We start from the raw sequence: 18,608 nt of genomic DNA, 5'->3' as shown, positions 1-18,608 counted from the left end.
CTAATGTTGAGTGTTGAATGAATCCCTTAGTTCTGCTTTCTACAGAAATATTCATTCAACAGCCTACATCCTTTTCTTTATCCTGACCAAAACAGCATTTGTAGGGAGAGTTTATGATGAGTTAAATTTAAGAACCTGAGTATAACCTATAGGGTCGGCTCAGCATCTTGTCTTAAACACATGAAATATATGCAATTTTCCTCGGGTAAGGACCCAGTTATCGCCATAATTTATTTTTAGAGCTACATTAGAGGAAATCAGGTACTGACACAGTTTGCATAAGGATTATTTCAGGTCCTATTTAGAACTCGGGTACGTAATGTGTACTAGTTGCTGCAGATACCATTAAGAAATAACTTTGCTATGAGAGCAAGAGGACAATTGTATCCTCTGAAATCTGACATTATCATTGTTTCTTAAATGACTTTTTTGAGAGTAAATCTTTAAAAACAAAAAAAAAGAGGAAGAAGAAAGAAAAAGAGGGAGTCAGTTACCTGTCATTCATTTATTTAAAAAATATTTATTAAGCACTTAACTACGTGTCAGGAACTATTCTAGGTGCCAAGTACATGGCAGACAAAAATCCTTGCCCTCAAGGAATTTGAATTTTCGAGGCGGAGAGAATAAGATAATAAAATCAGTAAAGTAAAATGTGTTAGACTGTTATGCATGTTAGAATTTTAATCACAGGACCATGTTTAGAAAATGCTATAAAGTGAAATAAAGCTGGAAAGAGTAATAGTGCTGGGTTGGGCCTGAGGGGGTTAAATTTTCGAGATTGAGAAGGTCTCAGAAGGTAACATTTGAGTAGATAAGGAAGGTGAGGGATTTAAATTTCTGAGGGAAGATGGACCAGGCCAGTAGTTTCAAAAAGTACAAAGGTCCTGAAGTGCAGAGTATACCTTGCTGTTGGAGCAATGCAAGGAGGCAGAGGGACTGGAACAGAGGGAATGAAAGGTAGACAGGCAGGTCTAGTTGGGCCTTGTAGGGCATTTCTGTGATTGGAGTTTTTAGTTTAAGTACAAAAGAAGCCGGGGTTTTGAGCAGAGGAGTGATGATGGTCTGATAACTTAACAGGGTCATTTTGACTGCTGCGTTGAGGACAGTTTGAAGAGAGCAAATAATGGAAGCAAAGAGACCAGTTATGTAGGAGAGATGGAAGTGGCTTGACCAGGTGGTAGCAGTGGACAAATTCTAGTATAATTTGAAGATAGAGCAAACAGGATTTGCTGACAAATACGGGGCGGGAGTGAAAGAAGAGATAAAGATTACTTCAAGGTTTCAGTTTGAGCAACTGAAAGACGAGTTGTACTTAGATGGGAAGACTCCTCAGGATGTGTTAAATCTGAGATGCTTTTCAAGTGGAGATGTCACAAAGTAGTTGAATATACATACAGGTCTGGCATTTAGGATAGAGGTCTGAGCTGGAGAAGCTGGGAGAGATCAGCACATAGCAATATTTAGAACTAGAAGACTGGATGAGGTCGCCGAGAGTGTGAGCATAGATAGGAGGGAAGAGTTCTAAGGACTGAATCGTCAGGCACTCCAATATTAGGATGTCAGGGAGAAGGTGGCCCTGGCAAAGGAGACCGAGGAGTGGACAGTAAAGCAGGAGGCAAATTAAGAAGGCACAATGTTCTAAAAGCCAAGTGTAGGTGTTCTAAGCGGGGAGGTGGAGAAGGGGATGATGTTGTGGTGTTGCTTATGGGTCTAGGTAAGGTATTAAAAGAACTAACCACTTGTATTTAACATTACAGGGTCTTTGGAGAACTTGAGTAAAGCGATTCCAGTGGAGTGATAGGAGCAAGTGATTGGAGTCAGTTCAGGAGAAAATTAGGAGAGAGGGATTGGAGACAGCAAATACGGACTTTTTGTTTTAAAGATAGAAGTATATTTTATGTTGCAAGAAAGATCTTTGCTTTCCAGTGACAGACCTAGCCTTCTCACCCACACTCCCTTCTTTGGACTTCAGATGTGGATATTTGCTGTTTCTTGGGACCCTCACTTCGAGAGTGTTAATAGGAAATCTGAACTGATACGGAGCTGAGGATTATGAAAATCAACTTATTTTATATGTGGAATTCTTCTTTTCCCCCAAACTGCTGGTTCTCACTACTCTGGGGCAATATAACATATTTTAGATGTGGCCAAGAGTCCTTAGGCTTAGAGGAATTGCATCGTTCTTGCTATTATTTGGATTGTTCTTCATACTTGTAATTTGGTGCTCTGTCTCAGCCCTACTGACAAACCCTTTCCTCTACTTCTGTATGATGATGGGTCCTTTACTGATTCTTTGGAACTCCCACTTCAAAGGAATGACAATGACCAAAGAAGTCTGAAAAACTTAATATGAAACCTTTGGTGGTGACCAGGCTGTTCACAAATGTTTCTCCCATTCTGGGCATGTTAGGAGTGCCACTCTCAAATATGGCCATGTGACTTGCCCTACTTAGTGAAATGTAACCTAAGTGATGTCTGTCACTTCCCAGCAGAAGCTTTAATGACCAGTGCACAGTCTGTCACATTTTCTTGGCTGTCAGCAATTGTGGAGATGCCTCTATCAGCCAGAGTCTGAATCATAGCAATAAGCAGAGACCCCTTGCTAATCCTGGAGAGACATCTAGTGTGAGAAATAAACTTTAATTTTATTAGCTTCATCTTGGGATGGCAAAACCCAGTCTATCTTGACTGACACAATACCTAAGGACAAAAATAAACAGTGGTGTTCCAGCTCCACTATAACCAATGGATTACAAATTTTAGGATACAAAGATTTTACTTTCCTATGCCGGGGCAGGCAAAAAAAACAAAACAAACAAAAAAACTCAATCAACAACACAGGTAATAAAACTTTACCTCACTGTCAGTTCTCCATTAAATACAAAACTATCAAACCTTTAAAATGTTAACATTAAAAATATATGTTTCTCTTAACCAGGAGAACTTTTCTTTGACAGCTGGACTACCAAAAACATAGGTTAGTGTATTTCAAACTTTGTTCTCTAGCTCATCTGCATTAGGTCCTCCAGGGCTGGTCATTATAAATGCAGAGTCCCTAGTCTTGTCCTCTTACAAGAGGACTGTGGTTCTTGACTCCTAGGAGGTTCCGTAGTCTTTATCTTTATTTGTATGTGTGGCATAATACAAAAATATATTTGGCTTTTGTCCTTACTTCCTGCTATAGAGCTGCTAAAACTCTTGGAATTTCCTGAGTGATAGAAGTGTATTTTGCTATTCATCACGAGCCCCTGAGTTTATGCTAATGAGGTCACTTAGGGTGGGGTTCCTAGACAGTCTTAGGATGGAGCTGGTCAACAGAAAGACCAAGTGATTAGACTTCCTGACCAGCCTCCAGGAAATGGGTGGGGGAAGGTGCTAGAAATTGAGCTCTATAAACTCCTGAACAGATTCAGAGAGCTTCTGGGTTGGTAAACACATCGAAATGCTGGGCAGATGGCATGGCTCTGCCTCCATCCCTCCCCTTCCTTGCCTGATGCATCTCTTCCATTTGGTTGTTCTTGAGTTATACCCTTTATAAACTTAACTCATCCTAATAAACAGGCAAATGGAAGTACGGGTTTTCTTGAGTTCTGTGAGCCACTCTAGCAAATTATTGACCTTAAAAGGGAAGGGAGTCATGCGAACTCTCCAATTTTATAGCCACGTTGGATAGAAGTGTGGGTAATACTTGCAGCTGGCATCTGAGTGAGGGCAGTCTTGTGGGACTCCCTTAAACCTGTGGAGTCTGATAATAATTCTGGGTAGTTAGTGTCAGAATTGGATAAAACTGTAGGACATCTAGTTGGTGTCCAGAGAATCAGAGAATTGGTTGTTGGTATTGGAAAACACCCTAGAAATATGTTACCAACAAAACACTGAAGTTCATTTTCAACATAATATCTCATTGAGTTTACCTATGCTTCAGTATTAGAGAAGAGATGTTAGTGTAAGAGACAAATCACAATTCTGCATAAAAGAATTTTATTTAGTGGTCAGATCCCAATGAATAACGCCAGTCATTGCTTGATTCTGCTAAAATGTGCTATTAGATATGCTCTTAAGAAAGTGTATAGTGCATCACCAAAAGCTGTTTAATTTGGATTGTGTAAAGTAAAAGAAAATTTCATAAATCTCTGTCTGTCCTCTGATAAAAACTTTAAAATATAAAAATGAAAAAAAAAATCCAAAAGCAGTATTCCAAAATAATAAATGTCACCTTGGATTATTTACAATTAAGATGCCTTTTAATAGAATACTCTCTGCTTGATTTTTTTCCCCACATTTTACTTAACATTTATAAGTATTCTCACTCCTCTATCTGACCCTTATTCATGATTTCTTCTATTCTTGTCTTCCTTGAAATAGTCATCTTCTATTCTCTCACTCATCTTTGAGTCTTTCTCTGATACTCCTTTTGCCTACCCTTAAATCACCAATAATTCTGTTCAACAGCGTTTGTTGAGCACCTATGATGTGCTAGGCACTGTGCTAGGAGGTGGAGATAAATACGGAGATAAAAAGTCATTGATACCTGCCCCTAAAGAAGCTGAGTTTAGGTTGAATTAAAAAATAATGTTTTTTCACATTATATTCCATGAAATCCCAGTCCCCTGTAAAGTAAATCTGGAATTTCTTGAAACACAGTGTACGCACAAAGGGTCTGTCAAATGACCTACTCCAACACATGTTGAATTTGGAATTCGGTTCTTTTCTGTGAAGCATAGCCTCAAAAGCCCGGGCCTACAGTTTGAGTTCTAAACTCTTAGCAGGTGGGAACTATGTGTTAGGCAGTAGGGGACAGCTGTACCAATTTGTTTTTTGGGGAGGGTAATCTTTTGATTGGCTTCTAAAAATTCCAAATATGAAAAGCCCTTAACCTCTCCCAAAATACTAAATTTGAGCTACAGACATATATTAAGAAACTCTCCCCTGATTTGGACTTGTAACAAGATGCTCTAAAACTCCTATATTTTATAAATGTCAAGCAGGAGCTCTTTTTACTACCTCCACATGTTTCTTTGTGCTTTTTCTGTGAACATGTAGCTTCAGACATAAAAGCAGCAAATTAAGCCTGCAGGTCACCTTTTTTTCTCTTTTATCATGGTTGAACTCAAAACAAGCTCATCTCTCGCATGTGGCCTACATCTTCTTTGTCCATGAAGCCTCGAGAGACCCTTGGTAGTTACTTCAAAAAAGGCAAGCCATGAAACATCACATGAAAGCTATACATAGCATACTATAAAAGCAAAAACGAAACGACACCCTTGCTGCCCCATCTGTTCCATGCCTGGTAGGCCAGGTCCCTACAAATACTCACATTTGGAAATATTTCTGTCACGGTAAAGTCCAAACCATGGTGGTGGGCTCCAACTCTCACAGTTTGTAGCATATTCTTTTCACTGAATCCTCACAGCCAACCACTGAACAATGATGGAGTTTTTGTGGAAAAGTCCTATCCTTGATCCCTTACCTTTCTACAGGTTACACAGGGTCACATTATACAGTTTCTGTCCGATTAGATGATACTCTATACATTCAAGAGTATTAGTGCCAGATTCAGAACTTCCTCGTGAGCTGCTTCCAAGCCCTTTGGATCTGAAGGCACCTTTGGGAGTTGGCATTATTCCCATGTGACATTTAGCCTGCCCTACCCTATGGCAGGATGATCACGATGTCTGAAATATGCAAAGAGCATGGGAAGAGCAGGGAGTATTGTGGGAGGGAAAAGAGGTGATCGTGCACAAGCTTTTTGCTCTGTCGTGCATATATTTTCAGTGTAACAGGGTGTATTTCGACACATTAGGGCTTGTGCTTTTATGTTAAAAGAAATAACTCACCCTGAAAAGCTCATTTGGCAAATGTGGCCATGAACGTGTGTGTGTGTGTCTGTAAAATGTGTCATGAGGTTATATGTCAAGTCCTATGAGTGTGTCCTCCTGGCCCCTCCTTCACTGTCACACCCACCTCCCCAGTGAGGAAAAACTGATGGGTTACACCTGGTCAGTTTGATATTCGGAAGCTTCAGACAGGCTTTCTGAGAAGCTTAGAAAATTCTCCTGGTACTCAGAACAAACAATCTCGTAACGGTAATGCCGGAACTCCACAGCAAACGTGCCAAAGTATGACAGGAAGCACATGACCAGGCCCCACTGGACCCTGGCTGCATACATGTGGATGCCTTGGGCCATGAGGATGAAGTCTGGGGAGGAGCAGTCAAGGAAAGAATGGGCTCTCTTCTGGGCAGACAGGTTATAGGAAAAGTCTGGCTCTTCCCCTCACTAGATAACATTATCTAACTCTTACATTGTTCCAGACATGCTTCTAGCTGCTTTCACAGAAAATATATCTTAATCTTCATGACAGTCCTATTATCATTATCGGTTCATTTAAAAATAGGGAAACTGAAGCCAAATAGATAAGCAACTTGTCTGCGGTCACACAGGTATTAACTGATGGAACTGGGATTCAAACACAAGCACTCTGTCCCAAGCCATACACTCAACCACTCTACAGCCACCTAATAAACTGTGAGATTAGCAAGAGAATTACAATTCCAAAGTAAGTAGTTGGCCAGAAAAATAAAGTTATCTTTTAAAAAACACTGCAAATGACTATGGAGTCATAGTCATCACTCTATCCTCAGAAACAATTTTGAACATATCAACTTGCTAACGACCTCCATATAAGCTGCATTTGTCTCTGCAGTGCTACCAATAATATCTTAAGTGGTCTCTCTTCCACTTCGGTCTAGTTTTCAATACTGTCTTTCAGACAATACTTCACAGGCTAGTTTCATTCTTGGTGTCACATTTAAAATTGTGCCCAAATGAAAAAATGCATTAAAAAAAAAAACAGATAAGACTCCTATGCCTGAATATACGTGTAGTGTGTGTGTTGAGAAAGGTTTACGGCATGCTTCAGTGAAAAGACCAAGAGGCCAAGGACTAAATACACTTATTCAGAAAAATCAGAAATGCCCCCTATCTTCAGAACATAGATTTAAAATGTTCTATCTTCAGAACATAGATTTAAAATCTTGGGAAATTTTCAGAGTATGTGAAACTATTTCAGCCAAACTTTGCTCTCTGGACTAGGCCTGGATCCATTCACCTGAGAACCAAGAAATGGTTCCAAGCGTTCAGAAGTAAAATGGCAGAATTGTTTGGTATAAGCTCAAAGCTCGGAACAATTTAAAGTCTGTACATACTCTTCTGACTGAGGGTTCGAAATACTGCCAAAGCAATATTATCACTTAAGATAATGGGGAAGGGATGAATCTTTAAATCTCACACTGGCAGAATTTTGACCTTTTCACTCATCAAATATTTTATCAGTTTGCTAGCAATGAGAAATTTTTTTGGCTTGATTTTCAAGTCCTAAAGTGTGACTGCGGAACTTGAAAAAAAACCCCAATAAAATGATTGCATGGCAGTTGTGAGGGAAGAAGAAATAACAGACTCCAAATACTTTACTAACTAGAGACTATCTCTGAGCGCCAAGTCTTTTCATATTTTAAAGCCACGTTCTCTACAGAAAGACCATGTATGGTTAAAAGTGCAAGAACTGAGCCTGAGTTTAAATCAAGATCACATACTGTGTGCGATATGGGGCAAATTAACCTCTGTGCTTCTCTATTCTTACCTAAGGAAGCTGACACATCTAAAGTGCTTAGGATAATGCCTCGCACATGTAAGTGCCCCATAAATACCGGCTATTACATGACTGAAGATGTGTGATTGTGTTAGCTATGTAGTCTACCATCTAGGGACATGATCTCCTCTGGTTTCCTGAGGACCTACAAGAGTGACCATTTATGATCGCTCTGTCCAATGGAACAAATGAGCAATCTGATTAGTGGGACTGGAACTGGCTGGCTTCCATGGGGCCATGCCACCAGCAGGCGGAGTCCCTGCGCTCCATCTTAGACTACCCTCTCTGCGATATCTGAAGGGGAAAGCTCAGCGAAGCGCTCTCCTCTTCCTTTCCCTGGTTTCTTTACTTGCTACTGAGTGGGTAAGTTTAATTCCAGGGTGTGAGATAGGACGCCCGTGGCATTTTCCTTTCCAAATTTAGCAGGAATAAAAGCTGATTTCTTCATCCCCATGTGGTTCCTTGTTCTCCACTGGTTTAAACTCGAGGGAGGAAGGGAAATAAGAGCACTTTGAACCCTCAAAAATATTTGTTTAGGACAATTATATATGCAGCAGTACCTAATTGTTGAATTTGTTTTCCAGAAAAGCTTATTTTCTTGAGTTATAAATGTATTTGTCCCTTGAAATTCATTTTAGAGTTAATAAATTAAATGAAATAATAGGATGATTAATAAAGTCACAAATGAATATTTTTTTAAGATGGAGGGAAAAATCATAATTCTCTTCGTTATGCATTGCACATGTGCTTCATAAAGGGGAACTTTTACATTATTAGTGATTAGGAGAATGCATGACATCATTTCAACAACTGAAACAATCTTGAGAAGGCAGAGCTTATTTTATTTTTAGTTCTCCATCTTCTCTTTGGCATGAAAAATAAGTCTGAGAGTTTTTGTTTTTATACCGATTTACTTTTCTGTTTTGTCTAAGATCTGGAGATGGTCTGACACTATCCTAACTAATTGAGAAATGGCAATTTTCTCATCTTCTATATAGATAAGTTATCTGTGTTTTAATTTCACTGGTAAAGAACCCGTTCACATTCAAAGGATACAGAGGACTACACAGAGAGTGACAGATGCCGAGAGAATAACTCGTGGAATTCCAACTTTCCGTCCTTCATTCTTGATGTTGACTTTGAGTGTCAATGCAGCCTGGATCCAGCAGGTCAAGGTGCCAAATCCAAATGTCAAGGAGGTTCCAACATTATGGATTTCTTCATCATTTGTGAGCTAAGGGATGAACAGATAATGACGTGTGGAGGCCCATTTAGAAAAGACATAAAAGCCAATGGAGTATGTGAGGGAGAAAAATAGGTCAAAAAACAGATATTCCAATAATGGAATGATAGATTTTAGAAAGATTAGCCCTTCATCTCCATTGGCTTCTTGTGTCAGTTTTCAGTTGGTTTGAACTCTGAGGGGAAGAAGGGAAATAAAGAGTACCCCCAAACCTCAAAACAGTTGTTTAGAAAAGCCATACGGGCAATAGTAATCTATTCCTTGAATTTATTTTCCAGAAAAGCTTTGTGGAAAAGTAAAAGAAAAACAAACAAACAAACAGCTAGGAAAGTTACACAAAAAAATGTCAAAGATTCTACAACCATACACTCCAAATTTTACTTTTCAGACTAAGATGAGACCTGGGATCTGGCTGTGTATTTACTGATTGAGGAGGACAAATTTTAAGCAGGTTAAGATTTTATTGGCATAGACAACTAATAAAACTGTTCTTTACTCCTATAAAACTGGCCCGTCTCTGTAATGTGACCAATTCATTGTTAATGAGATTTTGTTTTGTTTTCCTATTATAATAAAACTGCCACCTATGAGCTTTTGCCGTATCTGTAGACCCATTAGAAGTGTTTGAAGATTTCTGGTCAAAGTGTTTAGAGAGTGAATGAGTCAAAGGAGACCCATCTGGGTTATTTCAATTGGGGGTTGGAAATGTAAACGCCCCCAAATCATTACCCACCGATTTAAAAAAAATTGTCACTTAAAACACCTTCAGTAATTACACATATTTTAAAATACCAATATAGGAAAATAAAATCTATTTTGAAGAGATGGCTTTTAAAACACGGTGAAAATATATTTTTTGAATTGCCATTGTCTTCAGATGTTTTATTGTCATTGTTATGAACAATGGTTGTATGAAATCAATATTACTTTCCTTTTACAATTTGCTCTGTTTTTTACTGTGAGATTCCCACGTCTTCTCTGGAAGAAGAGTGCCAGACACAGTACCACTAATCCTCACGTTTTCCTCTCATAGTTCAAAAGACATATTTTCAAAGCTTATTTTAAATAATGATTCCTCAAATCAAATTTTACTTCTAGGAAACTGGTTTTCTAAACCCTATTCATTTATTATTTTTAACCTAATTAAAAACATATATAATAAGTTACATGGTTCAAACTTATAAAAACTATAAAAGGAGTATACAGATTGGAAAGTCTGTCTGCCATGCCAGATACTAGCCACCTGGTTTCTCCACAGGCAACTAATTTGTTATTTGTTTCTTGTATATTCTCTGTAGATATTCCAGAAAATGTCCTTCAGATGTCATCATTCACGGCTTCGACTATTTGTGGTTCACCAAAGTGACCCAATCTCTGGGTTTCTCTTGGGACTTTAGTAAAGAGCACAGTGCCTACTTAGTGACTTCCATCCAAGTCTGAGAAGAGAGAAATGATAGTTATTGAGTACTTTACGACATGCCAGCACCTGTAGCACAGACAGGTGAGGGAAAGACTCCCACCAAAATCTCAATAAAAATGCTCAACGCCCTAACATTTTGGAGTTTAACAGGCTAAACTCTCAAATATTCTGATAATTCACTGTCCTAGCCAATATGATCTATGAATGCAGCTTCCTTGCCATCTATATGGGATGAGACCTAGAATAGTTAGAGGAATTGGTGGGATTGCCTCTGTCAAACAACCCATCAAGTCAAAAATGCTTACTGAATTGCTACTCTGTACCAGGGAAAGTGTTGGGGAATGAGTTAGCCTGGTTTTATGCATTATCAGGACTGAGGGTTAGGACAAGAGACAGTCTTAGAAAATCTACTACCATATTTTCTCGAATGTCTATACCATTTGGATTTTACTCAACAGAAGGAAGAGAGGTGTCAGGATCAGTGTTTGATTATAAGAAGGAAGTTTCTAGCAGCAGTGTGTAGCATAGTTTAGAGGATGCTGGGGAAGGGAAGGAGGCAGGGACATCAGACAAATACTGTAACAGTGCAGGGGTCTCCTTGTCTATTTTACAAATGAAGTCATTCAGGTCTAGAGTTGAGTGATGGTATTGGCAAGAGAAATTATGCTTAAATGTTGTGACCTCAGGCTTCTAAATCTCTGGGAAGAAGAGTCAGTATTAGTATATCTTTACACAAGTCATGGTGTTCCAGAGAAGTTCTGGATTTTCATACTTAACTCCCATGTGAGCTTGCTACTCTGAAATGCAAGCTTTCATCCAGAAAAAATGTTTAATTATAGTAAGGCCATAATGATCCTATTAGGATTCTAGAAAGGAACATTAGGATACAAGTTATTAGGAAAAAAGTATGAAGCACTTTGAAATCCTTTGCAGAAAATATACAGCTGTTTTGGTAGCTACTTTTCCTAATAACCATGCTGTAATTCTAATGCCTAGTAAACACCGTCATGTATGTAAGGCAAACGTAGGTAGACCAGGCTGAGAGACCATAAGGGCTGATGCCTGGAGAACCTGTGCATATTAGGAACCACTATTAGCAGTTGCTTTTAAGATTTAAGCAGAATTATATGGGTCATACAGTGACTATCTCTCAGTGGTTATGATAATATATAGGTAAAGTGTGAGATGGAGGTGAAAAAGGCCAAATGAAGTACCTGAAAATTACCAAGTAAGGTCATTCCAAAGGAAGCCAGACACAGTGCAACCAATCCACTAATATTCAGCCAAGGATTTAAAACCTTTGGTTTCAGTTGTATGAAGCGCAGAACAGCTACCACAAGAGCTGGGGATAAAACAAAATGTTACAGTTAAAAAATTGAAATCATATATCCAGACTATAAGGCAGAGTTCTAAAGCCACAATGTACAAAATCAAACTTTTCACCACAGTGCATTTTTAAATCTCTGAAATGACAATTTTAAAAAGAAAATTTCCATGCGATGCTTATGATTATTTAGATGTTTTATTACATCTAACCTGGGGGGAAGCAGAGCAGAGTTGAAGCAGCAGTGCTGTATGTTATTTGGGTGATGCAAGGATGATAGAACAACAGTTAATAGAGTTGTCCTCAAAGAGTTTTCAAAAACCAGGTCAGCACAGGGCAGACTAGCTTAGGAGAACACGGCAGAGGCTTGACACACAACAAATAAAATAGGGATAAAGACAGTCCATGGCATGGAAATTCACCGGTTCAATCATCCTTTAGCTTAGAACAGTGTTAGAACAGAGAGGGCAGGAAAACACAGGGGAGACGACAAGGTTCCACATCTAGACAAACCTGCTGGTCCCTGTGCCAGAAATCATTCCTGGGGATAGGAAGGAAGATAAAGGCAAGTGTACAAATCCCTTTATTACTGGTTCATACCCACTTCCCTCAGATTCCACCTGGAAGGTGTGTTCTTATCAAAGGACAATGATAATTAATTCAAATTAGAGCACTTACAATGACCAAATTATGAAATCTGGATTTTTAACAGCAGATTTTGGGGTCTGGTGTATATTAAAAATTAAGCTAATTATATTAAGGAAGCTCAATTCTTCCAAATGATGTTAATTACTTATTTTAAAAGAACCACTCTATCTTTTGAAGCAAATTGTTGTCAGAGAACCTGACGAGAGAGTGAAGTTACCTAGATTTCAAACCTGACTTCTAACGGTAACCTTGAGGATAGTCCATATGCAAGCCACTAACCTGAGAATCCCCTTTTATTAACTGCCTAGTCTAGGGATAGTTTCATATTTATACAAAGAGCTGAGCAAGTTGGTTTACAAATGACAAAAAAGGCACTTGCAATTAATATAAACTATATCTACATAAAAGGAAATGCACTTATACTACTTCCTAAGACAATTTATTTTGACATTCAGGTTTAACGGAGAAGACAATTAGAAATTCAAAAATTACCCTATTTATACAGCAATTAAAAGCAAGTAATTATTTGCTAAAGGTTTTACCTTGATCACAGGCCATTATTACTAACCATTAATAAAGAAAACCCAACCATAAATTTGCATTTCCCAAGTATGCTGAATTTCATAGTTTCAAGCTATGAAACTAATAAGCTCAGTGAGTTGACATCCAGTTCCAAGTACCTCTGTTCAAAGAGTGATATACAACTTGGTGAAAATTTAAATTTTGGAGACGAAAGAGAAATAAATCATAACATACAAAATTGCAAGTTGTTCAGTTCAAATTTAGCTTTTGGTATATTTAGGTTTCAGCTAATGCCCACTACTGATCATAAAATTAATAAATTATACTTGAGTTGACAAGAGTTTCCCAAACTACTGGTCTGAGGAACTTAGGAGATATAGTATATCAGAAGTCCATTAATAATGACAATAACTACCCTAAAGGATGAAAAAATCAGCACAACTTATTAGTTTTTAGGATGGGAATAGGGGAGGAAGTGGGGAGAGAAGAAAGTCAATATAAGCATTCTATTCAAAGTGACCATCAGATAAAGAAGCCAGTAGATTAAAACCAGAAACCTCAACACAGGGCACCATGGGAGACATGTGCTAACTAACTGTGTATGGACATTAGTCAGGGCATAATAACAAAATACCAAGACAGCATATTTCATTTCTTCTAAAAATGACTAGTGAAAAGTATTACTCTGGGAGCTCTCTGGTTGTCACGTAGTTTAGAGGGATAGGATCCTGCTGGAACCTCGACCTAAGCTCTGAACTGCTGCTGAAGCAGACACTGAAATGGCTCTTGATGTCAGTTTGTTCCATTTGCCCAGGAGGAGAGAGTCAGTTGATGGTCACTCTCTGCATTACCTATTTCTCTCCAATAAAAATGGGACACGTATCATTCTCTTTGTCCTAGTATTGCTAGCCTTCCCATTTGTAATAGCGATGATAAAAATCATTTTATCATGAGCAGATGATGAAATTAAGCAGGTAGCAAATCTACTTGATGAAAGAAATTCAACCAAACACTCTGAACTTCCAGAATTACATTCGAAACACTACACTTTGCCCTTTAACCTATTAACTTCATTATTAATCAGCTCAGACTAGGCATACTTTCCTTTCAAAATAGATTCTAGTTGAATTTTTAGGGTGGTGGAAATAGTAAAGATTTTGGTCCTTTAACAGTTTTGTTAGAAGTAGGTTTAAATAGAGGCAGATTCAGACTATCTGTTATAAAGTCCATTTTCAACCAAGCAGTGGTTTAATTATATGTCCCTGAAAAAGACTTCCAGGTAGTAGGGCAGACTCAAAGCCATCTTTATATATGCTAATCAATTTTTATCACGTTAATGTTTTGATCCATAGATATAACTTTTAGTTTCACTAAAAATTTTAGATTTTATTAACAGTTTTAGAAAACCTTTTTAAAAATTACCTTTGTTTTTGGTATGTAGAATAGTTCTTTTGCTCTATAGGTATCCCTTTTTAATTTATCTATTTTAAGAGAACACAAATATTAAAACAATTGCTTATTGCTTTAATACATTTTTTACTTTGAGGCTGACTTGGTTTTTAGAGTTCAAACTCAAAAAAAAAATAAATAAATAACAGCTCTTAATTGCAGTTCTAAACTGGTGCCTGGCCAAATTCCTTTTGTTTAGTTTAGTTTTATTGTTTATGCATCAATAATTCCTATTTATGACTGCAGTAGAACACGACAATCAATATGTTTTGGCTGAAGGAGGGAGAATGGCTGCTATTAGGGGACTGAAATCATTCAGCTATTAGCTTTGTCCTCGCCATCACCCGGGGCAAAAAATAACATTCCCTTAAAAAATTTGTCTTAGGTCTTTGCCCCATCTCCCCAGGAGAAATAAAGTGTTGACTCTGGACAAAGAGCATAACTAATTCTGTAAAGAGAATAATTGAGCATTCAATTTTTGATTAGTGCATCAGAAAGATAAAAGGTCTTTGGTAATTAATTTTAATAAATGCTATCCAAACTCATTTATAGACTTAAATTATATTCTATACATAGCTGTCAAAAAGCAGTGACTTATAGGCAGTGCAGGTTGTTTCTGAAAGTCAGTTATGTCATCTAAAGTAAGAGTCTGAGGGGGAAAAAAAATAAATAAATAAAGTAAGAGTCTGAGGCTGGACAGGACAGGCCTGGGGAGATGAAAGCATCCACGGTTCAGAGCGAGAATCATTAGTAAACTAACTTTCCTTGCAGAGTAGACAAATAATTACTCCCACTGAACACTAATCTTAATCAGTTTTGTGTCCACCAGATGGCACCAAAAATGATGAAAGATGATAATCAACACTGGATGCTGCAGTATTTTAGAGCAGGAAAGCTAATAAAAACTTAATTGCTTCTTGGTGGAGCAGGGAAGGACAGGAGTGTAAAATGATGACAAGCGTCGTCTGGAAGAGGGGAACTTGTTTTCATTTGTTTGGGGAAATGTTTTTATAATTAATTAATCATCAGCTCTATAACTGGATAGATTTGTGAGCTGTGCAAACTGGTATTTTTTAGATTATACCCTAAAGACTACTTGGAAATACTGATTTTTTCTTAAGGATATGAAGGAAACAGTATGTGGCTTCCAACATGTTCATTGGTTTCTTTAAAGCCCAATGGAGGGCAGATAGCTCGTGACGGCTTTTTTATAAAAAGGGCAGTCTCCTCTGTATTGTGATTAGATGGGGTAGCGTTTGCAAAGCTCTTAGCAGTGTGCCTGGAATATAAATGACTGTCATTAATTATTGTTATTATTGCGCCTGAGGGGATGATCGTATGAGTAGGTATCAACCTGCAGGCCTATGTGGTGTGATTGCAGAGGGGCTGGGGATGGTCTCTGACCCTGCAATTTAAGATTCACTCTCGGGACTTTGTGCTCTATTAAATGAAAATATCTCCTTAGCAGTCATTTATGCCTTGGTATGAATAAGTTTATTAGATCTTTTCAGAAAAGTCGTGTCAAGAGTAGAAAAAAAGCTCAAGTATAAAGCTCCTGGCAGCTCTGAGGGTGAAGGCCGTGAAGATAAAACCTGAGTGACTAGGACTGGCTCTGCTGCCCACATGTGCACCAGCTGCCGAAAGTACTACCTTTCTCAGAATTTGGGAATATCTGGGACATGAAAACACTGCCTGCCAGGGGCATGAAGAGAAGAGCTTCGTTAAAGAGTCAGCAACTCCAGCATCAGGGTATATCGAACCTGCTCTTTAGTGCTAGCGTAGCAGTCCATTCCTTCCAGAAACTTCCTGCTTAGGTGAATTGGAATATGCTTTGAGGAAGCTTGGGTAAGGAAAGGTTAGCTCCAGGGAACAATCTTACTAACTATAGAGAAGTCCCCAGTGTGCTTCTCTTAGAGGCCTCTTGGGCCTCACAAGGAGTGTTCTCTGTTTCTCACTTTTTGAGCCTTCTGAACCAACTAAGACTCTGCCTGTGTTACATGCTGGACCAACCATCTCCCTTGATTTTCTAGTGAGGTTTCAGGTCTTCCCTTTTCTTATAGGAAACATTTAAAAATAAGAGTGAATAGAAACTGTGTGTGTGTGGTGGGGGGCGGAAAGAATTATACATAGATGAAATAACAGGTCTCCTCTTGGGAGGACAGATGCTATGAAAACCATTTACTCTCTCAGTAATAACATTGTCTTTATCTCTTACTTTATCTCTCACTTCCAGAAAACCACTGCTGAAATAATTAGTTGTCACTGGCCAGTTCCCCACAGCATGGCAACAATGATAGTTGGTTGACCTTCTGAAAGTCAATGGGGAGGCCTGGCCTTGAGGAGATGGTACAGCAGGCCGACTGGAAAAGGATAGAGAGCATGGCTGGTTCCCGTGATCCCTGGAGGACCACCAGGTCATGGAGGCACTCACAGAATAAAGGGCACAGGATATTAAATAAGGGCCTTGGGCCCTGAAGAAAAAGTGGGGAATTTAGGGCCAAACATGAGTATGAAAGTTCTTTAATGGTTTTTTTTTAACCTATATCTCTACTTGCCAGCTTGATACGTGCGTTGGCACAGGGGAGAGTGTCACCCTAATGCTAATGCTGACCTTTAGATTTAAAAATGATATCCACACACATCAACAGTTATCACAGAACCCATGCATTTTTTCATCTTTTCCACTGAAGGAAAAAATAAGGCTTTCTTTTTAAGGCAAACATATTGTACAATATTATATTCTCAAGCTGGGTTTTATGGTATGTGATGTATATTATTTTGTGCAGCAAAAGAAATAAAGTTAAGAATACACTGAAATGATAAAGATGGTAAAAGGAAGACAAATTGTGAGGTAAGCAGGGTGAACATAAAGGGATTTATGAGAAAAAGACCCTCAAAACAAAAGCTAGCTTCAGGATATTGCCATGATATGATACTCAATTATAATTAAGCCCACCATGCCTTTTTTTTTTTTTTTAGCGTCACGAGGAAACTTTATTAGAAAAGGGATAACACTCCAGACAGAGTGTGGTCTCCTCTCAGAGGCAGAGAGTGAGAGGGACCCCACCATCTTTTGATATGTTTGGGTTTGGGAGAACTGAAAATAAATAAATAGAAATATACCAAAGTACATAAAAAATTCGTTATTATTGTCTTACCTAGGAATGCTGCCATGTTCATAACTTGACTAAACACACAGCTTGCAGGAGGTTCATCGCCTGCAATACTTGAAAAATATGAAATGTTTTATCATAACTATATTATAATCTATAAACCTCCATAGTGGAATGAATGTTTGTGTCCCTTGAAAATTCATATTTTGAAATCTTAACCCCCAACATGATAGTATTAGGAGGTGTGACCTTTGGGAGGTGATTAGGTCATGAGGGCAGAGCCCTCACGAATGGCGTTAGTGACCTTATAAAAGGGGCCTCTCTCCATCCCCTTTCCACCAAATAAGGAGGATACAGTAAGAAGTTGGCAAACCAGAAGAGGGCTCTCAACAGAACCCAACCATGCTGGCACCCTCTAGCCTCCAGACTGTGAGAAATAAATTTCTTTTGTTTATAAGCCACCCTGTCTGTGGTACGTTTATTTAGCAGCCCACATTGACTGAAACAGAAATTGGTACTGAGAAATGGAGGTACTGCTGTAACAAATACATAAATATATGGAAGTGGCTTTGGAACCGGGTAAAAGGTAGAGGTTGGAAGAGTTTTGAGGTACGTGCTAGAAAAGCCTATATTGCCATAAATGGACTTTTAAAGGCAATTCTGGTGAGAACTCAGAAAGAGGAGCGCTATAGAGAAAGCTTCTGTCTTCTGAGAGAATATCTAAGTAATTCTAAACAGAAGTTGGTAGAAAAATGGGCAGTAAAGGCCATTCTGGTGAGGTCTCAGACGGAAATGAAGAGCATGCTATTGGAAACTGGAGCAAAGGCAGTGCTTGTACAAAGCGGCGAAGCACGTGGCTGAATTGCATTTGTGTTCTCGTGTTTTGTGGGAGGTAGAACTCGGGAGTGAGGACATTATATATTTAGCTGACGAGATTTTTAAGCAAAGTGTTGAAGGAGTGGCTTGGTTCCTCCAGACTTACAGTAAAATGTGAGAAGAGAAAAATGATCTGACGATGGGATTGTGAAGTAAAAAGGAACCAGATCTTAACAATTTGGAAAATTCTCAGTCTACCCATATTGCAAAAAAGTGAGAAAGTCAGAGTGGCTCCATAGTGTAGTGGTTAGCACGTCTGCTTTACACGCAGAAGGTTCTGGGTTCGTGCCCCAGGTGGAGCCATGGCCCATAACCCAGGTGTGCCAGGCCCCGGGTGCATGCCATGAGCCTATAGGAGATGCT

The 18,608-nt window shown here is 38.7% G+C and overlaps 1 protein-coding gene across 1 annotated transcript in view; it reads right to left on the bottom strand.

The window, feature by feature from the left end:
* Positions 1-3,971: 3,971 nt before the first annotated feature.
* Positions 3,972-18,608, bottom strand: part of TMEM150C (transmembrane protein 150C) — a 16,569-nt gene continuing 1,932 nt past the window's right edge. Inside the window, exons 4-7 of the mRNA XM_015586037.2 lie at positions 17,415-17,482; positions 11,528-11,655; positions 8,707-8,884; positions 3,972-6,199 (exon numbers count right to left, since the gene is read on the bottom strand). Of these exons, the coding sequence (XP_015441523.1) occupies positions 5,991-6,199; positions 8,707-8,884; positions 11,528-11,655; positions 17,415-17,482 (583 nt within the window). The 3' untranslated portion in view covers positions 3,972-5,990. The remainder of the gene's footprint in view (positions 6,200-8,706; positions 8,885-11,527; positions 11,656-17,414; positions 17,483-18,608) is intronic.

The sequence above is a fragment of the Pteropus alecto genome, unplaced genomic scaffold (assembly GCF_000325575.1).
Source record: "Pteropus alecto unplaced genomic scaffold, ASM32557v1 scaffold161, whole genome shotgun sequence".
Classification (NCBI taxonomy): Eukaryota; Metazoa; Chordata; class Mammalia; order Chiroptera; family Pteropodidae; genus Pteropus; species Pteropus alecto.
The sequence above is the reverse complement of the archived record's forward strand: the minus strand, read 5'-3'. Positions and strand labels throughout refer to the sequence as shown.